At 43.3% G+C, this 21,941-nt stretch overlaps 3 protein-coding genes across 4 annotated transcripts; 1 reads left to right on the forward strand and 2 right to left on the reverse strand.

Annotated features, from left to right (window-relative positions):
- Positions 1–1,155: 1,155 nt before the first annotated feature.
- Positions 1,156–7,260, reverse strand: LOC121544809 (bis(5'-adenosyl)-triphosphatase enpp4). Its single transcript, XM_041854969.2, has 8 exons — positions 7,075–7,260; positions 5,093–5,360; positions 4,707–4,991; positions 4,500–4,619; positions 3,198–3,396; positions 2,929–3,099; positions 2,560–2,829; positions 1,156–2,386 (listed from the first exon to the last, which is right to left on the reverse strand). Exons 2-8 carry the CDS (start codon positions 5,357–5,359, stop codon positions 2,286–2,288), a joined length of 1,413 nt encoding a protein of 470 aa, XP_041710903.1. The 5' UTR covers position 5,360; positions 7,075–7,260; the 3' UTR covers positions 1,156–2,285.
- A 1,415-nt stretch (positions 7,261–8,675) lies between these two features.
- Positions 8,676–13,971, forward strand: clic5a (chloride intracellular channel 5a). 2 transcript variants are annotated; one of them, XM_041854263.2, is made up of 6 exons: positions 8,676–8,845; positions 12,626–12,735; positions 12,807–12,932; positions 13,014–13,120; positions 13,205–13,386; positions 13,672–13,971. In XM_041854263.2, exons 2-6 carry the CDS (start codon positions 12,680–12,682, stop codon positions 13,834–13,836), a joined length of 636 nt encoding a protein of 211 aa, XP_041710197.1. In that variant the 5' UTR covers positions 8,676–8,845; positions 12,626–12,679; the 3' UTR covers positions 13,837–13,971. The 2 variants fall into 2 exon arrangements, with proteins under 2 accessions (XP_041710197.1, XP_041710196.1); XM_041854262.2 differs by lacking the exon at positions 8,676–8,845 and adding an exon at positions 10,843–11,155.
- Positions 13,972–19,347: 5,376 nt separating this feature from the next.
- On the reverse strand, positions 19,348–21,915 carry LOC121544286 (runt-related transcription factor 3-like). Its single transcript, XM_045209054.1, has 7 exons — positions 21,685–21,915; positions 20,635–20,791; positions 20,407–20,511; positions 20,147–20,254; positions 19,789–19,884; positions 19,685–19,706; positions 19,348–19,600 (listed from the first exon to the last, which is right to left on the reverse strand). Exons 1-7 carry the CDS (start codon positions 21,913–21,915, stop codon positions 19,348–19,350), a joined length of 972 nt encoding a protein of 323 aa, XP_045064989.1.
- Between the last annotated feature and the right edge of the window lie 26 nt (positions 21,916–21,941).

A 21,941-nucleotide genomic window follows, 5' to 3' on the forward strand; every position in this document is an offset into this window, starting at 1 on the left:
TGTCCTGCTGGAAGGTGAACCTCCATCCCAGTCTCAAATCTCTGGAAGTCTGAAACAGGTTTCCCTCAAGAATTTCCCTGGATTTAGCGCCATCCATCATTCCTTCAATTCTGACCAGTTTCCCAGTCCCTGCCGATGAAAAATATCGGCGTTCTCGGGGTGATGAGAGGTGTTGGGTTTGCGCCAGACATAGCGTTTTCCTTGATGCCCAAAAAGCTCAATTTTAGTCTCATCTGACCAGAGTACCTTCTTCCATATGTTTGGGGAGTTTCCCACCTGCCTTTTGGCGAACACGAAACGTGTTTGCTTATTGTTTTCTTTAAGCAATGGCTTTTTTCTGGCCACTCTTCTGTAAAGCCCAGATCAGTGTACGGCTTAAAGTGGTCCTATGGACAGATACTCCAATCTCCGCTGTGGAGCTTTGCAGCTCCTTCAGGGTTATCTTTGGTCTCTTTGTTGCCTCTCTGATTAATGCCCTCCTTGCCTGGTCCGTGAGTTTTGGTGGGTGGCCCTCTCTTGGAAGGTTTGTTGTGGTGCCATATTCTCTCCATTTTGTAATAATGGATTTAATGGTGCTCCGTGGGATGTTCAAAGTTTCAGATATTTTTTTATAACCCAACCCTGATCTGTACTTCTCCACAACTTTGTCCCTGACCTGTTTGGAGAGCTCCTTGGTCTTCATGGTGCCCCTTGCTTGGTGGTGTTGCAGACTCTGGGGCTTTTCAGAACAGGTGTGTATATATACTGAGATCATGTGACACTTAGATTGCACACAAGTGGACTTTATTTAACTAATTATGTGACTTCTGAAGGTAATTGGTTGCACCAGATCTTATTTAAGGGCTTCATAGCAAAGGGGGTGAATACATATGCACGCACCACTTTTCCGTTATTTTTTTTTAAATAATTATTTGAAACAAGTACGTTTTTCCATTTCACTTCACCAATTTGGACTATTTTGTGTATGTCCATTACATGAAATCCAAATAAAAATCCATTTAAAATTACACGTTGTAATGCAACAAAATAGGAAAAACACCAAGGGGGATGAATACTTTTGCAAGGCACTGTATATCCAAGTATAATGATTAAGCATAGGTAGGGGGAGGAGAGAGTGGGTGAGGGTGGAGTGCTTTGTAAAATAATGATACAATGTGGACACCTAACATTTAGGTTGACGTTATACTTTCATATGACAGTCAATGACAACATGAGCAGAAACACATAGAGGACCAGTTCAGTAGCCACCTGGAGGCGGGCGGTTGACATAGTAACAATAGAGTTACAGTACAGTAACCATAATAACAGCATAGTTACAGCATATTAATCATAGTACTGAAAATGGTATAGTAACCATAGTAACAGCAGATCTTCCACTTCTCTACACCGACACACACGCAGGCACACGCACACAGATGGTTGACCAGAGAATCAGACAAACTCAAACAGAAGCCATAAGTAACATTTTTCTTCAATAACTTATTTTCAGATAAAGGACCTGAATCTAACAGTATAGTAGGTCTGTCTCCTTTTAACACTACAGGAAACCATACAGTACCAGAGCTAAAGCTTATCTACACACACACACACACACACACACACACTTCTAACTATAATCAAATTAACTGACTAACAAACGGCAGACACATAGCTTCAGTGCTGTTTCTGACTCCACTCCCTGGCTCAGCAGTCTACAAAGTATCTAATAAAACCCATCACTGCTGTTCAAACAATTACTACTGCTACTACTGCAATATAGCGGTACTCTTTATGAAATAAACTCTTCAAAATACAGATTTACATCCCTTTACCAGAAGCTCTCTTAACAAACAAACATGTATTCTTCTTTTTAGGATTGTCTTACAAAAAGATAAACAGAGCATTTCTTCAAATATATAACACGTGTTATATCATTATAGATGGCTTCTCTTTATACAGACATATTCAAGTAACCCCAACTGACTGTTCTCTTTAGTGTCTTATTTCTTTATTTGTATCTATTTATGGTTCAATATTAGTTTATTTATAGTTTACATATTTATTTGAATACGCCATAAGTATTGTACCTCAGAATGAGGAGTGTGTAAATCTGAATTCTGACTAGCGCTCTGTTTACTCTTGTAAAAGAGTATGGCTGTGTCTGAAATTACACTCTATTCCCTATTTATTCCCATTTGAGTTCTGATTGGTTGTTGGGAGCATGGTGGTGAGCTTTGGTTTGTTGTTATGACATACTGATCTGTGGTTGATCAGTATAGTCGGGCTGGGAGCTGTGATTGATTGCTTTAGTCTAGCAGAGGTTCATCATCATCATCGTCCTGTATCAAGATGCGTTGGAAGGGACGAGAGGAAGACTGACGCCGTGGCCTCCACAACTTGAACAGACCTGAGAGAGAGGAGAGAGGGAGAAAGAGAAAGAGAAAAAGAGACAGAGAGAGAGAAGGGTTGTAGTGCTCCTTTACATTTCCTATGTCTTTCGGCTATTGCAAAAACTACATATTTCAATAAAAACATGATAATAATGTAATGTATGTAATACAAACAATAAGGCAGACTGACCAGTGAGAGTGGTGAGAACCAGCAGTACCCCCACCACCAGTCCCACCACTAGGGGGACGTCGACACAGCCCTCCCCAGCCAGGAAGCAGCGTGCCTGGGACAGAGATCCATTGTTTGGCGCCGGTGGCACCCCCAGCAGCTGACACATTATTGGGTAGACGTCTACACTCTGTAACAGCGGGAGTCTGTAACCAGGAAGGAACCCTGGCCCTGCTGCCGCAAGAAAGGGGTGCATGCTGGATAGAGTGATGTCATAGCCGTGGTCACCTACTGGAGGGTACACACAGGCAGAGGGTTAGGGGGTGGGGGAAAGGGGAGTGGGGGGAGGGGGGGGAGGGGAGGTGGGGGGAGCATGTAAAACAGCCTTACGATGTGGTAGCCCTCCCCTCTGTACGATAGTCCATCCCTCATCAGCGACTAATATGATTGGTTGAATCCTGTCGTTGTTCCTGTAGTGCAGCCTATCAGGGATGTCCTTCTTCAGGTACGCAGTCATGTGGGCGTGGCAACCACTCAATAGGGAAAACACAGCCTTGGGATCTGACACACACACACACACACACACATTAAACAACATCTCCTTTAACTAGTCACAAACTTCTCACTCACAGTAAGTGAGTATATGTGTGTGTGTATACCTCCGTTGGGTATGATAGCAGCGACAGGGGTTAGGTCTACTACCGAGTAGTTGTCAGGGTGCAGACAGTCGTCCAGTCTGATGATGCGATCAGTGGAACACTGGGCCATTCCGTGGTCGCTGGTGACGATGACGTTGACATGCCCCCACAACCCCACACGCTTCAGCTCTGACACCAGCAGACCCACATTGTCATCTACCTGTTAACACACACACACACACACACACAAACCCGTCCAGTTACAAACATTTGCAGAACTGAGCACAATATAATGCAATGTAATATTGTCCGTGTTTGAGTTGATCAATTTTGTCGAGTTGATGACCATCGTTGGTCACCGCCATTCAAAGTGTCGCATTATGTGGATAAAAATTGTCCAACTTGCGCCTACATTACGACTGCATGAACTTTACAATAACCATGTGATCAAACGCCATTACGTCAGTCGACTGCAAGTTTCTGCAGTTCCTCTTCCCCAACTTCACCCTGCAGCCATCACCTGCATTGTGAGGGGCTCTATTGTCAACCAATCATTAGAGTGTTTTTGTTTGACCCAAGCGAACGTGACCAAAGACATCACCAATTGATAATACGATGTACACACATATATGGATGGCCCAAACAGACTTTCTCTCAGGCTGTGTCTCTGTTTGTCTAGTTGTTGCACATCGTTTCCGTTCATTGCTCAAGCCGGCCTTGTGGCATTCTCTTACCTAATACCAAAGTTGCAGGGTCTGGATTCACAAAACATTTCTTAAGGTTTTCAAAATCCAGACTCAATGCATGGCTCACCTAGTCTCAACCTGCTTCCAAACAGCAGTACAGGGGAAGGGGGGGGGGGATAATGCACCAAATGTAACTATTGAACAGCCATGCATGTCCCCATCTGTAGCCTATTGGCTGTCTTGACTGAGTCTGCTTCTGGCACCAATAACATCCCTTATCCTTCTATAGCAGCTCCTCTATTGGTCACTTAGCAGGATGTTACAGTTTAGCACCAGCTCTATGTCTAACTATCTATACCTTTCAGTGCCAATACGACTGTGATGACAATTTGTAAGTCGCTCTGGATAAGAGCGTCTGCTAAATGACGAAAATGTAAATGTAAATATGGGGGAGTTTATTTCGACATTACAAAGAAAAGCCATGTTGCACTGAGCCTTGCTGTTGGAAAACCACATCAGTATCTGATTTTAGGCTGTCGCAGATGCACCTTTCCCGACTTCACTCCTCGACTTTCGTCTGCAGTCGATTGTTTCAGCCTTACCACTCAAACAAGCACAATGTGTTACACACACACACCTCTTTAAGAGCCTGTCCTATGTGGGTGGTGTTTTCTGGTCCATACATGTGACCTGTCCTGTCTGGCTCCTCCCAGTACAGAGCTGCAAACAACACTGGCTCCTCCCCTTTGCCCTGGCCCTGGAGAGAGAGAAATGGAGACAAAACTTAAAAGCAGTATTCAGTGAAAACAATGGAGTTATGGGCGAGGGGTCAGAGGTTAAGTACCCCAGTCAGCCAGTGAGTGACGTTGGCCAGGCGTTGACTAAAAGTCACAGAGGGGTTGTAGGGTATGAAGTGAGTCGCCGTTCTGTTCCTGATCGCCACGTCTGACCCCGGCCACATGGCCACGCCCGTCTTGTACCCACAATCCAGTGCGGTGACCCAGAGTGGCGTGGCTTCGTTCCACCAGAAGGGGTCGGTGTTGTTGAAGGTGATGAAGTGCTTCTGGGTCGGGGGGTCATACATATTGCTAGCTACGACACCATGAGACTCTGCATACAGCCCTGTCACCTGGAGGGGTTAGAGGGCAGAGGTTAGGTTAGGTTAGGTTAGTACACCACCCCAAAAACACGCAAAGGGTTAGAGGTCAGGGGTAAAAGGTTATATATTACCAGGCTGTAATGGTTGGGGAAGGTCTTGGTGATAAAGACATTAGTCATCTGTTCCACCAGGACTCCCTGTGAGTACAGAAGCTTTAGGTTGGGTAGAGGGAACCGTCTGAGATAGTCAGCTCTGAAACCATCAAACGACACCAGCAGTACCGGAATGGGGGCTGCAGCGCCCGCCTTACATCCTGTTCCACCTCTGCCACTTCCTGTCTTCCCCACTGAAGCAGCCAATGAGGTGAAGGTAAAGAGGAAGTACAGCAGGGCTAACATTCTAAGAGTGAGTGAGAGAGAGAGAGAGAGAGAGAGAGAGAGAGAGACCAAATTAGTGTTGTGGAGTACACACTAAAGCTAGATTCCTTAGTTGAAACAATAAAGCGATCACCCCACCTCTGTTTTGGTATAAAGCTGAGGGATGGGCCCTAGAGAAATGTGACCACTCAAATTGATAGACAGAGCTATGGATGCAAGGACTAACCATCCATGATAACAAAATGATAGTTTTAACAATGTTTTGAGGTCAAAAAGTGTTTGTTTACATTGTTTATAAACATTGGAGTAAAATAAGCTAATATTTTGGGTTCTGATCTGTATAACAGTTTGACTAAGCTTATGAGGCATTTATAAGTTATATTCTTCAATAATCAATTGGTATTTATCATTAATTTAGTAGTCAAAAATGTATGTAACAACTAAGGATTCTAGCTTTAAAGCCAATAAAGCCTTTATATGGCCGTGTTCAAGGTGACATACGAAAGCAGACGAAAGTGGATGATTGCAGTCTGGGGAGGTGCATATGCTTCAACCGAAAGTAAACACAAATTTAGACCAAATTAGGGTTGTGGAGTAGATACCAATAAAGTATTGTTATAAGATAATATATGTATTCCAAGATTACATTTTCTGAAAAAAGCTCCCTGTCACTCTCTCCCTGAGGGAGACTCTCCCATGTCCAAATGTAATTTTAGAGTTTGTGTTTCATCTTACTGAGGAGAACAGAGAGGACTATGATCTTTTACAGGTCTGTGAAATCTCCTTAATATACTGAATTACCACTGGTGTGATCTGGCAGGGCTCACAAGACACACACACACCGTGACACACACACTGTGAAACACACACACTGTGACACACACACTGTGACACACACACACAGTGACTCTCTCACACACACACACAGTGACTCACAGACACACACACTGTGACACACAGACACACACTGTGACAGATACACAGTGTGACAGACACACACACACACACACACACACAATGTGACACACACACGCACAGAGGGCTGCCTTGCATCTAGCATTTAGGAAACTTTGCAGTATTTAGTTTCTTTTATGGAGTATTTCTTATGTTATTAGGCCAAGAAATTGTTCCTGTTATTCTTCATTCCATTGCTTTACTTAGATTTGTGTGTATTGGGTATACGTTGTGAAATTGTTATTTATAATGTTACTGCACTGTCGAGCTAGAAACACAAGCCTACACCCACAATAACATCTGCTAAACACGTGTATGTGTGACCAATAACATTTGATTTGATTTGACACACAGGATACTCTCACATCTGTGGTTATTGTCAAACAAGTCCCAGTGAATCTCACCGCCCATATGCAAAGCCTGCAGGCTAGGGTTTCAAATGGAAATCATATGACAACTGGAACAAATGGAGCTAGCTAGACAATCAGGAAGTTAGTAGCTAGCCAGCCTCCTGAGTCATGACATTACATTATATTGGCGAGCACTTAATTTACAACCACCACCACCACCACCACTACGTCCACAGCACATTATGTAGCTAGCTAGCGATTTTAATGACAGTTATAGCTCCCTACTAGCTACACAGAACTATAGCTACAACTGACGACTTTTTTCCAAGCTAAAAGTTTGGTAGCTAGCTACTACCTATGCCAGGTAGCTAACATTTGATGTTTACTAGCTAGCCAGCCGGCTCAAGGATTGCGCAAGATCGTCATACGCACCTTGTTTATTTGTCAACAATTCCACAGCTTTCTCATTTGCTTGTCGTTTTGTTGACGTGTTCAGTCTATATTCCTCCAAAAGCAAACGTTTGGGTTTTAAATAGATCCGCTTTCACTTCCTTAGCTATCTACAATAGCTGTTGTCATTTCAATATTATGATGATGTCTTAAAACTCCCTCAAAATAGAGGCGCTACGTTTGACAAGGAGCTTGGTCAACCAATCATAATGTAGGAAACGTTGACAGACGCGTCACACCCACAACAGACGCTTTCTGATTGGCCCAGTGGACCGAAGGCTAATCAACGGGTCTCCTCTCCTCTCTAATCCTAACCCTAATTGTAACCCTAATCCTAAACCTAACCCCTATGCTTAAAATAGCCTTTATCTTCATGGGATGTGGGAAATGTCCCCACGAAGGATAATTTTCCTTGTTTTACTATCCTTGTAGGGACTTTTACTATCCTTGTGGAAACACACACACACACACATGAATGGGGTCTTAAACTCAAACATCTTTCACAGTACAACATACCCTAATATCATTATCATGTTGTCTTACCCTGACGTAGAGTGAGACCTCTGGCCCATTTGCTACTGGCACTGGTTCCTCAGGAGGGTTCCCCTGCTCTGACGACGCTGAGGAAGAAGATGACAAAGAGGAGCGCCCGAAAGAGGCTTCATCTGTGTTCACCTCCGCCTGCAGAACCCTCCTCTCCACCTCCCTATTCTCCTCTCCTCTCCTCTCCTCTCCTCTCCTCTCCTCTCCTCTCCTCTCCTCTCCTCTCCTCTCCTCCTCTCCTTAGGTGAACTCTTCCTCCTGGTTCAAAGTCCCCAGATAATCACAGCAATAACTGTTGGTGGGAACAGACCGTTCATGTGCACACAGGGCCCCTAGGTCATTTACAATCTCATCAACCTCCATCGCTCTCTCGCTCTCCCTCTTTTTCCCTCCCTCCCTCCCTTCCTCTCCACCTTGTCAGAAGCACCTGTTGCATCGTTGTGAGAACATGAACATGGAGCAGCAGAGTGAGAACATTTACGAGACTCCCCTTGACAGAGACGTAGACAGCCCAACGGAGGATACCTACCAGAACCAGACCCAGACTAGCAATATCTACGAGACACCCAGTGACGTGGTGAATTATTCTGTTTACTGTGATGTGGAGGCACCCCAGGCATCCGGTAACGGAGACGGAACCGGTCTAACTGTGGAGTACGAGAACACCGAGAGCCTGAGAGAGGCACCTGCGGTTCCATCGCCCCAACAGGAGAGCAGCTCCTTCAGGTCCTCCAGCTCATCAGAAGACCAGGGAGAACGGGAGGAGAAGAAAAAGAGGGAGGAGGAGGAGGAGGAGGAGGAGAAGGAGGAGAGTGAGGAGAAGGAGAGGCAGGAGAAGGAGGAGAAGGAGAGGCAGGAGAGTGAGGAGGAGAAGGAGGAGGAGGAGAAGGAGGAGGAGGAGAAGGAGGAGGATGAGAAGGAGGAGAAGGAGAGGCAGGAGAGTGAGGAGGAGAAGGAGGAGGAGGAGAAGAAGGAGGATGAGAAGGAGGAGAAGGAGAGGCAGGAGAGTGAGGAGGAGAAGGAGGAGGAGGAGAAGGAGGAGAAGAGGGAGGTGGAGAGGAGGGTTCTGCAGGCGGAGGTGAACACAGATGAAGCCTCTTCCGGGCGCTCCTCTTTGTCATCTTCTTCCTCAGCGTCGTCAGAGCAGGGGAACCCTCCTGAGGAACCAGTGCCAGTAGCAAATGGGCCAGAGGTCTCACTCTACGTCAGGGTAAGACAACATGATAATGATATTAGGGTATGTTGTACTGTGAAAGATGTTTGAGTTTAAGACCCCATTCATGTGTGTGTGTGTTTGTTTCCACAAGGATAGTAAAAGTCCCTACAAGGATAGTAAAACAAGGAATATTATCCTTCGTGGGGACATTTCCCACATCCCATGAAGATAAAGGCTATTTCAAGCATAGGGGTTAGGATTAGGATTAGGGTTACAATTAGGGTTAGGATTAGAATTAGGGTTAGGGTAAGGGTAAGGGTAAGGGTAAGGGTAAGGGTAAGGGTAAGGGTAAGGGTAAGGGTAAGGGTAAGGGGTTAGTGGTTAGGTTTAGGGTTAGGGTTAGGGTTAGGGTTAGGAGTTAAATTTAGGGTTATGGTTACAGGTTAAGGTTAGGTTAGGAGTTAGGGAAAATAGGATTTTGAATGGAAATACATTTTTGCTCCCCACGAGGATAGAAAGAAGATAACGTGTGTGTGTGTGTGTTTATGTGGTGTGTATGTGTGTGTGTTTCATCATGCTCTGTAGACTGATATCAGAGTGGAGGTTGCCCTCTCAGGGTCATGTCTGAGATAAAATGGGCTATAAAACACGTCTGGACTAAACATACACGCAGACACACATACACACACACACACACACACACAAACACAAATACACACTCAAATATCAGATACACTCAAACAATCAGATTTTATTTCACACACACACAGGATTGAGGCTGATAGTAGGTCTGAAGGCCACTAGAGAGAGCCTTACACCTCTCTGACCGTTTAGGTGACATGCTCCTCTAATGGCAGTCAGTAACATTACCGCTGTGTGTGTGTGTGTGTGTGTGTGTGTGCATGTGTGTGTGTGTGTGTGTGTGTGTGTGTGTGTGTGTGTGTGTGTGTGTGTGTGTGTGTGTGTGTGTGTGTGTGTGTGTGTGTGTGTGTGGGAGGGGGGGTTGCCAAGATTCTAAATTTAAAATGAACTCACTGGAATTCCATCCCACCCCAGTGACTCAACTGAGGGTTCCAGTAGCATGTGAATCCTCTCTGTGTGTACATTTACTGTCTGTGTATTTATTTGATGTGTGTGTGTAGAGGGATATCACAGGTAAGGTCCTCCTGCTTCCTCTCAAGGTTTCTTCCTTCCAGGAAGTTTGATTGATTTATTGATTGGGGCAGGTGTGAGTACAGGTGAGGCCTTGAAGAAGCGGAGTAGTTGATTATCTGTTTGATATTTTATATCGTTTTATAATCCTCCTACAATCTGATGGAGCTCTAAAGTCCACTTCACACTTGATCTATATTGCATTTAACACGACAACACACCTCATTAAATAACAACAAGGTCAGCAGCAAAACACATCCACACACACCCAAACACACACATATACACACCCACACACACTCACGCACGCACACGCACACACACACACACCTTCCGTTCCTGACTCCTCAGATGTGAGTCCCAATTGGCACCCTATTCCCATTATAGGGCACCACTTTTGACCGGAGCCACATAGGGTTAGACTTGGGGAAAAAGGCTCTGGCCAAAAGCAGTGCACTACGCTCTTAGAAAAAAGGTTCTTCGGCTCTCCCCTTTGGAGAACCCTTTGAAGAACCCCTTTTGGTTCCAGGTAGAACCCTTTTGGGTTCCATGTAGAACCCTTTCCACAAAGGGTTCTACATGGAACCCAAAAGAGTTGTACCTGGAACCAAAAAGGGTTCTCCTATGGGGACAGCCGCAGAACCCTTTTGGAACCCTTTTTCTAAGAGTGTACTGTATATAGGGGAAAGGGTGTCATTTCAGATCTAATTATGTTGATAAGGAAGGGAACCTGATCCATCCGTACCTACCTGTCCTCCTTTTCCCTACACTACAATCCCAAAGCACCTCTCCTTTCCCACTCTCTACTGCTTTCCTCCTCTCCCCCTCTTCTTACTGACACCGCATCCCCACGCCCCCTTGACTATTTTTGACCGACACACTCATTCGGACAGCTGGACTCAGAGTACAAATCAAAACAACCAGGGCACACACACAAACACACACACATCCATCGAGAGACACGGTCAGGACAGAAGCTCTGACACACAAGCACGCAGCACAGCAAGGAGTTGCTTGGTACAACAGGACAGACGTGACTGGGCCAGACCCCAGGCTGAGAACACACCGGCAATACACACATACACACACTTCTGCACAGGAAAACACACGCACTCCTGCAGAAGATAACACACAACTGTTAGAGCAGTGGAGATGACTGACACGTCTGCAGCTGAAGAGGAGAAGGACCCTGATATTGAACTTTTTGTCAAGGTGGGGGGTGTGTGTGTATGTGAGGATCATAGGTTATGTCTTTCTACTGTATGATTATCTGCTGCGTAGTGTGTGTGTATTGTTGTTGTTGTTGTTTTCCCGTGGCACAGGGCCAGAGTAACCCAACACGCCTGCTAGTGTTTTCTCTCTCCTCTGTCTCTCCTATACCTTCTCCTCCTATTCTCTGCTGCCCCCTCTCTCTTTCTCTGCACGACAGATCAGATCTACTGAATTATTTCTGGTCCTCTAAGCAGTGAAAGCAGGAGGTTAACTGGTTAAATTAAATGGTTCAGTCATGTTGTGGCTCTAGTGTTGCCAGACTCATTCTTATGAGACTCATTTAGACTTATTCATATCTCCCTGATATGCAGGTCTAATGAGGTAATGGTAGTTGGTATAGTGGGGTAGTTAGTATGAGGTAGATTTGGGCGTATGTTATGCTAAATAAACAAGGGATTTGCATTAGCGTTCATGTTACTTGCCTCCTGTCATTTTGAGGTGTGTAATGGAATGTAATGGGGTTAGTTAGTGTAGTTGAGGGGAAGTTGTAGTAGGGGTAGTTAGTGTAGTTGAGGGGAAGTTGTAGTAGGGGTAGTTAGTGTAGTTGAGGGGAAGTTGTAGTAGGGGTAGTTAGTGTAGTTGAGGGGAAGTTGTAGTAGGGGTAGTTAGTGTAGTTGAGGGGAAGTTGTAGTAGGGGTAGTTAGTGTAGTTGAGGGGAAGTTGTAGTAGGGGTAGTTAGTGTAGTTGAGGGGAAGTTGTAGTAGGGGTAGTTAGTGTAGTTGAGGGGAAGTTGTAGTAGGGGTAGTTAGTGTAGTTGAGGGGAAGTTGTAGTAGGGGTAGTTATATTGTGGTGTAGCCTATATGTAGTAGGCCTATTAGTGGTTAGTTACAGGGGCAGTGTGTGTAGTAGTAAGATAGGTATAGGTTGATATTTAGCTGGTATATGAGGTAGTCCTAGGGGTAGTTAGCTGGTATATGAGGTAGTCCTAGGGGTAGTTAGCTGGTACATGAGTTAGTTCTATGGGTAGTTAGCTTAGGGTAGTTATAATGTGATAGTTGTTCTAGGGCAGTGTGTCCAGTGAGGTGTATAATGGAAGGTTGATATATTATTCATGGTGTGTCTGGTGTCCCCTTACAGGATCCTCTTTCACCCATGGCCATTGTGTGTGTGTGATGCCAGTGTGACAAGGCCTGAGTGTATAGAGCAGTGATTTTCAGTGAAGTAGCCTAAAGGTTACAGGTAGCTGTAGTCATATCATATTGTTTTGAGATCCATGCACAAGTTGTGCAACTTGAAAATGGTATGTTACTGGCTCAAGCAATATTTCAATAACTGTATGTGTACTAATGTCTGTAATGTGTGTTTGTGTGTGTGTGTGTGTGTGTGTGTGTGTGTGTGTGTGTGTGTGTGTGTGTGTGTGTGTGTGTGTGTGTGTGTGTGTGTGTGTGTGTGTGTGTGTGTGTGTGCAGGCAGGGAGTGATGGGGAGAGTATAGGTAACTGTCCATTCTCTCAGCGTCTCTTCATGATCCTCTGGCTAAAAGGAGTCGTCTTCAACGTCACTACAGTCGACCTGAAGAGGTAAAACACACACACACATACACACACACTCTCAGACACACACTAACCCAGCATTGTGTGTTGTCCTTTAGAAAGCCGGCGGACCTCCATAACCTTGCTCCAGGCACTCACCCACCCTTCCTGACCTTCGAAGGAGAGGTGAAGACGGACATCAATAAGATAGAAGAATACCTAGAGGACATGCTGGCTCCACCCAGGTACACACACACACGTGCATGCACACACACAGTAAAGAGTGTAAATAAGATTGTGTGTGTGTTAACACTGGTGTTCCTCAGGTATCCTAAACTTGCAGCTAAGAACCGGGAGTCCAATACGGCAGGAAACGACATCTTCGCCAAGTTTTCAGCCTACATAAAAAACACCAGGCCAGAGAACAACGCAGGTACAGACACACACACACACCTTGCTGATCTAGGTGGGTTGTCTGGGTTTGTGTGTGTGTAGTAATGTGTGTGTGTTCCTGCAGTTCTAGAGAAAAGTCTCAACAAGGCATTAGCCAAGCTGGATGAGTTCCTTTTATCCCCGCTGCCAGAGGAGCTGCAGGATGGCAGAGATGTGGCAGAAGGGGGGTCTGTACGGAAGTATCTAGACGGAGACACACTAACACTGTCCGACTGCAACTTGCTGCCCAAATTACATGTCGTCAAGGTATTATTCCTATTGTTATTATCCAACTACAGACAGAAAGGGATGATCAACCAATTACAGAAGTGGACTGTATCAAGATACAATATCTCTTTACCTTTGGTGTTTTATTCAGATCCACCTGTTCCTGGCTTTAGTGTTGTGCCCTAAACTCTTATGACCTCAAATACCACCTTCTGCCCATACAGGGCACTCCTTCTGTCCAGACTCACCTATAGGTTTATATGGTTACGGTTACTGTATCAGAAGTGATTGTGATTCTCTCCATGGTGTGTGTTCTGTCTCCAGGTGGTCGCTAAGAGATACCGTAATTATGAGATCCCTGCAGAGCTGCGGGGTGTATGGCGTTACATTCGAAACGCCTACAGCCGAGATGAGTTCACCAACACCTGCGCCGCTGACGCAGAAATAGAACTAGCCTATCAGGACGTGGCTAAGAGGCTGTCCAAATGATAATACCTGGAATCAGCGACACCCCCCTCCAGCTTGTTGACATTTGATCATAACTCTGTGTAGTTTTTCTAAATGAATAAAATCAGGTCTCGTTAAATCTGATCAAATAAACCAGACTCAGTCATATAAAACCTGTTTTAGTATATCCTGCTTTCTTTTATAGTGATGGAGTTTTAGACTTTTACTCTAATAATTGTTTTTTTTATATAGTTCCAGCTGTCCCACAAAAATACATTTTCAGAGCAAGGATGACACAGCAAGATGATCAATATGTTAATATTGCAAGATTAACTTAATTTAAGATGTATGATCTTTGATCTTTATAATATGTTAATATTTGAAAAGTTTTATTACAGTAAATTGGAGCAAAAAGCAGTAATGAAGGGAAAGTGCTATTTTGGCTGACTGAATGGAAGAACACTATTGATAACACACAGTATTGTTAACACACAGTATTGATAACACACAGTATTGTTGGCCACAGTAGATTTAAATTAATGGTTGGTTGGTAGATTAATGAATGATAGGGCATCTGATTGTGAAGCTAAACTGTTTTCCCAGACTGCACCGTCCTGTGGTCACAGAGTGTAGTGTGTATTGTAAAACCAGGCATTGACAACAAAGTGGTCATATAATTATACTGATTTGATCATAAGTTAACGAATGTCAATGAATGTTATTGCTCTAATTTAAATAATACATATATTTTCTCAGAAATTAGTTGGCTGGACTCTTTACTGTTACTCTAATAATCAACATTCTCTCCCATCAATGATACCAAAGTAAACAAGAGTGTGTGGGAGGGTGCATGCATACAGAAACCATATGCTCTCACCCTCTGCTGAATAAATAATGATGTTGTTACAATGTGGATGAGATGATAGTTATATCTGGACATGAGAGAAACAGGCAGACAGAGTGCCCTAACTTTACATTTATGCAGTACAACATGCATTGAATCAGTGTTTAATTTTGTTTTCCTGTGCCATGATTCTGACATTGAACAAATCATCCTCATGCTAGGCAGTTTCAGTGGTGCAGTACACTTAATACATTTCAGTTCAACTTGATATGGAAAGATATGAAACATAGCTGATGATTCATGTTTTCTTTTAAATCCACAACTAGATCCCTCCACAGCCTCATAGAGGATCTAGATACATTTTATAACCTCTCTGGATTACAACCAAATTATGACAAATGTACTATATTACGTATTGGATCACAAAAAAATACAATTTTTACATTACCATGTAGTTTACCAATAAAATGGTCTGATGGTGATGTGGATATACTCGGAATACATATCCCAAAGGAAATAAATGATCTCACTTCAATAACTGTTTAATAGAAAGTTAGCAAAAATAGATAAGATCTTACTACCATGGAAAGGAAAATACCTGTCAATTTGTGGAAAAATCACCCTGATTAACTCTTTAGTATTATCCCAGTTTACCTATTTGCTTATGGTCTTGCCTACGCCTAGCGAACAGTTTTTTAAATTATATGAGAAAAAAATATTCAATTTTATTTGGAATGGCAAGCCAGACAAAATTAAAAGGGCATATTTATATAATGAATATGAATTCGGAGGACAGAAATTATTAAATATTAAAGCATTAGACCTATCACTAAAAGCTTCAGTCATACAAAAGTTATACTTAAATCCGAACTGGTTCTCAAGCAAATTAGTAAGATTGTCTCACACAATGTTCAAGAAAGGCCTTTTGCAGTTATTTGAAAAGGAAATAATCTCCCAAATATCACTATTTCTAAAACAAGCCATAGAAAGTTGGTTGCAATTTCAATTTAATCCTCCAGAAACGACAGAACAAATAATGCAACAAATATTGTGGTTAAATTCAAATATACTAATTGACAAAAAACCTTTATTTTTTGACAGAATGTTTAAAAAAGGTATAATCTTCGTAAATGATATCATCGGTAGGACTGTTGGAGTTATGTCGCACATGCAGCTAACAAAAACATATGGAAATGTCTGCTCTACCCAAAATTACAACCAAATAATTGCAGCCTTACCGCAAAAGTGGAAGAGGAAAGTGGAAGGGGGAGAAAGTAAGGAACTTGTCTGTCGGCCTTGCATTAAAGAACATGATTGGTTAAGGAAAACTGTGATAAATAAATAAGTACATCAGTTCACTTAAGGACCAAAGGATTGACAGCCGTCCCATATAGATTGCAAAATAGTTGTGAAGAGATCTTTGACGTACCGATCCCATGGCATAGTGTTTATGAACTGACACGCAAAACGACACCGGATTCAAAAATTAGAATCTTTCAATTTAAATTATTATATAAAATTCTTGCTACCAATAGAATGTTATTTATATGGGGGATACAATTTTCCCAGCTCTGCAGATTTTGCTGTGAAGAGACAGAATCATTAGATCATTTGTTTTGGTTCTGTCCATTTGTAGCTTGTTTTTGGACACAGGTCCAGGAATGGCTAAAGGATTGCAATATTTACCTGGAGCTAACCTTGCAGATAGCATTACTGGGTGATCTGAAAAGTCATAGTCAATCGATCAATAATATAATAATACTTTTAGCAAAAATGTTTATTTTTAATTCACAATCTGTAGAAGCAATGAGAATAGAAAGGTTCAGAACTTTTGTAAAACATCACAGTAAGGTTGAAATATATATGGAAAATAGAAATCCTATATGGATGGTGTTAAGAGATAGATGGGAGGTATTGAATAGAGTTGAAGGATGGGACTAATAACAAATAACAACAAATAATAACAAAGATAGCTAATAATGTAAGCATACTGTGTCCATAATAAGTATATAGGTTGTATGTTGGGAGCTTTTGGGAAAGAGCACAGTTTGAAAGATATGGCATATAGAAGCAAACCGGATGGACATCATGAAAATGATCGGAGAAGTTCAGGAGCAAAAAAAATAAATATATATATATATATATATATATATATATATATACAGTGGGGAGAACAAGTATTTGATACACTGCCGATTTTGCAGGTTTTCCTAATTACAAAGCATGTAGAGGTCTGTCATTTTTATCATAGGTACACTTCAACTGTGAGAGATGGAATCTAAAACAAAAATCCAGAAAATCACATTGTATGATTTTTAGGTAATTAATTCGCATTTTATTGCATGACATAAGTATTTGATCACCTACCAACCAGTAAGAATTCCGGCTCTCACAGACCTGTTAGTTTTTCTTTAAGAAGCCCTCCTGTTCTCCACTCATTACCTGTATTAACTGCACCTGTTTGAACTCGTTACCTGTATAAAAGACACCTGTCCACACACTCAATCAAACTGACTCCAACCTCTCCACAATGGCCAAGACCAGAGAGCTGTGTAAGGACATCAGGGATACAATTGTAGACCTGCACAAGGCTGGAATGGGCTACAGGACAATAGGCAAGCAGCTTGGTGAGAAGTCAACAACTGTTGGCGCAATTATTAGAAAATGGAAGAAGTTCAAGATGACGGTCAATCACCCTCGGTCTGGGGCTCCATGCAAGATCTCACCTCGTGGGGCATCAATGATCATGAGGAAGGTGAGGGATCAGCCCAGAACTACACGGCAGGACCTTGTCAATGACCTGAAGAGAGCTGGGACCACAGTCTCAAAGAAAACCATTAGTAACACACTACGCTGTCATGGATTAAAATCCTGCAGCCCACGCAAGGTCCCCCTGCTCATGCCAGCGCATGTCCAGGCCCGTCTGAAGTTTGCCAATGACCATCTGGATGATCCAGAGGAGGAATGGGAGAAGGTCATGTGGTCTGATGAGACAAAAATAGAGCTTTTTGGTCTAAACTCCACTCGCCGTGTTTGGAGGAAGAAGAAGGATGAGTACAACCCCAAGAACACCATCCCAACCATGAAGCATGGAGGTGGAAACATCATTCTTTGGGGATGCTTTTCTGCAAAAGGGACAGGACGACTGCACCGTATTGAGGGGAGGATGGATGGGGCCATGTATCGCGAGATCTTGGCCAACAACCTCCTTCCCTCAGTAAGAGCATTGAAGATGGGTCGTGGCTGGGTCTTCCAGCATGACAACGACCCGAAACACACAGCCAGGGCAACTATGGAGTGGCTCCGTAAGAAGCATCTCAAGGTCCTGGAGTGGCCTAGCCAGTCTCCAGACCTGAACCCAATAGAAAATCTTTGGAGAGTGCTGAAAGTCCCTATTTCCCAGCGACAGCCCCGAAACCTGAAGGATCTGGAGAAGGTCTGTATGGAGGAGTGGGCCAAAATCCCTGCTGCAGTGTGTACAAACGTGGTCAAGACCTACAGGAAACGTATGATCTCTGTAATTGCAAACAAAGGTTTCTGTACCAAATATTAAGTTCTGCTTTTCTGATGTATCAAATTCTTATGTCATGCAATAAAATGCAAATTAATTACTTAAAAATCATACAATGTGTTTTTCTGGATTTTTGTTTTAGATTCCGTCTCTCACAGTTGAAGTGTACCTATGATAAAAATTACAGACCTCTACATGCTTTGTAAGTAGGAAAACCTGCAAAATCAGCAGTGTATCAAATACTTGTTCTCCCCACTGTATATAATATAATTATTGTAAAATTAACTGTGTCCATAAGGTGTAGATAGTAAGTATAGACCGGAAGTAGAGGCCTGGGCATTGTTGTTCACTAATTTACTCCAAGTAGGGAAAGGATGGCGGGGTTGAAAAGTAATAAAGGGGAGTATATATATAAAAAACATGGGGGATTGGAAGTGATGCAGACAATTACATTGATAGAAGATACAATCTATCTGCAATATTAAGCTGATCCATCCCCCCCATAATTAAAAAAATAATAATAATAATAAAATAAAAGATATGAAACATGTGATGGGGTTTAGAAAGAAAACACTTAATCCTCCCACATGTAGGCCTAACCAGTAAATAGCGGAGTTCTGAGTTTTCAGCACCATGGACAACGGAATGTATTCATTTGATGGCTCTGTTCTAATCAAATCGATACCATTTTATTACATTTGGAACTGAATTTATCAAACCTGTTTTAATTAAACTAATCCTTTATTTGATTCAATTAATTACATATTATTCAACACATTAGCTATTAATTTTTAAAAAATTGTCACTTCATAGATAACGGTTTGGCATCAGACAATAAAATAAAACACAATCGATCAAACATACCCGATAACCAATAATAGGCCTACCCATAACCAACAACAACCATAAAATAACACTCCATAACCATAAAACTCAAAAGTACATTTTGTACGAGTTCATAAAACACATGCATAGAACTACATAGAACTACATAGAGCTACATAGAGCTACATAGAGCTACATAGAGCTACATAGAGCTACATAGAGCTACATAGAGCTACATAGAGCTACATAGAGCTACATAGAGCTACATAGTGCATCTTGGTATTATTAATGGGAACAAATCTACATTTAAAGCCACAGGCATAAAACACTAACCATCAGGTATTGATTGATTGATTGAACTATCCTGTCCAAGTCAATATGGCCTCCACACAGGCTCCTCCCCCCTACCCTCCATTTGATTGGCCAGCCCGGCTGTGGGGGCCTGCGCTCCCCCCGGTACTGAGGTAAAGTGGTTTGTCCTGTCCCCCTCTGGCAGTGAGACGTAGTGGTTGGTCCCGGCAGAGGCTCCATAGTAGAGGATGGGGCTGCTGCTGGGCTGGAAGAGTCCACTGTGGGAGTGGGGGGGGAGAGTGGGGAAAGGGGGGGGAAGGTAGGAGGGAGGAGGGGGGGTGACGGAGTAGGGGAAGGAGGAGAAGTGCATTCTGGGAGTGGAGGAGAATGAGGAGAGGGGGGGGAACGGGCGATCAAACCCAGCGGCCAGCTCACACACACCTGGAAAACAGACACACTCAGAGTCAGAGGGCACATCATTGTGTTACTGTGTGTGCGCGTGTGTGCGTGCATGCATGCGTACCTGAGAGGCCAGTGGTTCTTGAGGATGAGAAGGGGTAAGATTGATCATTGGTCCAGGGGGGTGAGGAAAGGGGCCTAGAGTCTGAGAGAGGGAAGGCTGGAGAGAGAGAGAATGAAAGGAGCAGGGAATAGAGAAAGAATGAGGGCGAGAGACAGGGAAGGAAGGGAGAGAGACAGGAAAGGAAGGGAGAGAGACAGGAAAGGAAGGGAGCGAGACAGGGAAAGTGATGGAGGGAAGGAGTAAAAGAGCAATGAGCGTTTCATATAACATCATGGCGTCTCACTAGTAGCTCATGAAAATATCAGAAAACTTTGCCCCATCAGTATACACAGAAAGAGTTGTACTGCTCTGTTCTCACCTCTTGTTGGAGGGTTGGTGAGGTTGTTGAAGGGGCGGAGACTCTGCATCGGCATGGCAACCCTGAAAAGCCCTGTTTTTGGCCCCACCTCCAGCTTCTGCCTGTGACCTATCAGAGAGCAGCATACACAAGTAGCTATAGCCCTCTTCAATCAGAGAAGGACACAGATGTCCCCGTTCAAAAACCTGAGTCTCTGTGTGTGTGTGTGTGTGTGTGTGTGTGTGTGTGTGTGTGTGTGTGTGTGTGTGTGTGTTACTCACGGCGTGGCTCTCTAGGTCCGTCTACAGTAACTTTGATAGCTCTGTGGTACGTGGCCACCTGGGGAGGACTGGTGAACACTGTTATGGTCAGATTAAAGCTTTTACCTACAGAGAGAGAGAGAGAGAGAGACATGTTAGACATACACACACACGTACACTATTGAACACAATCACACACACACAGACCCACACATGTATACTATTGTACACAAACACACACAAACACACCTCTCCCACTGCGTCCTACAAAGCGGAGGTCATTGAAGCGTGCTGTGCGTGATGTCATCAGCGTGGTGGCGTTACGTAGCTCAGCTGAACAGTTCTCATCATTCCCCGCCATCACCGTGACTAGAACACCGTCACTTACATCACCCAGGGCAACCACCTGGAGAGGGAGGACGGAGGGGGGATGGAGGACAAATTAAATGGGGAGGGGAGAGATGTTCAATGGTCCCCTCACTAAACCTTTCAGTACCACTCCCATGCGCACACTGTGTACTGTAAACACTGGCAAGCTGAAAGAAGGGGACTTTTATTTTGATATGAGGTCAAGTGATGAAGACTCAAAATCGAGACTGTGTGTGTGTGTGTGTGTGTGTGTGTGTGTGTGTGTGTGTGTGTGTGTGTGTGTGTGTGTGTGTGTGTGTGTGTGTGTGTGGCAGTGGTGGAAAAAGTATTCAATTGTCATACTTGAGTAAAAGTAAAGATGCCTTGATAGAAAATGACTCAAGCAAAAGTGAAAGTCACCCAGTAAAATACTACTTGAGTAAAAGCCTAAAAGTATTTGGTTTTAAATATACTTAAGTATCAAAAGTAAAAGTAATTGCTAAAATATACTTAAGTATCAAAAGTAAAAGTAAAAGTATAAATAATTTCTTATTCCTTATATCAAGCCAAACAGAAGGCACAATTTTCTTGTTTTTTATTTATTTATGGACAGCCAGGGACACACTCCAACACTCAGACATCATTTACAAATAAAGCATTTGTCTTTAGTGAGTCTGCCAGATCAGAGGCAATGGGGATGACCAGGGATGTTCTCTTGATAAGTGTGTAAATTGGACCATTTCCCTGTGCTGCTAAGCATTCAAAATGTAACAAGTACTTTTGGGTGTCAGAGGAAAATGTATGGTGTAAAAAGTACATTATTTTCTAGTAAAAGCAAAAGTTGTCAAAAATATAAATAGTAAAGTAAAGTACAGATACTCAAAAAAACTACTTAAGTAGCACTTTAAAGTATTTTTACTTAAGTACTTTACACCACTGTGTGTGTGTTACCGTGAAGGCACGTGGCAGAGTCTTGTTGCAACGCCAGTGTGCGGGGAGGCTTGACACCAGAAAGTTGGGGCTGTCGGTGGGCCTGAACTCAGCAGGGATGTCCTCTGTACTCCGGGGGCCGCTGTCCTCATGCTGAGCTGTCACTCCCACTGTCCCATCTCTGGCCTTACCAGGGAGCGGGGGACTGAACCTATGGCTGGTGATCTGGGGATCTGGGGGAATAAGCAACATGATGAAACTCAACAAGATCTTTATGA

Source organism: Coregonus clupeaformis, chromosome 29, assembly GCF_020615455.1.
Source record: "Coregonus clupeaformis isolate EN_2021a chromosome 29, ASM2061545v1, whole genome shotgun sequence".
NCBI lineage: Eukaryota > Metazoa > Chordata > Actinopteri > Salmoniformes > Salmonidae > Coregonus > Coregonus clupeaformis.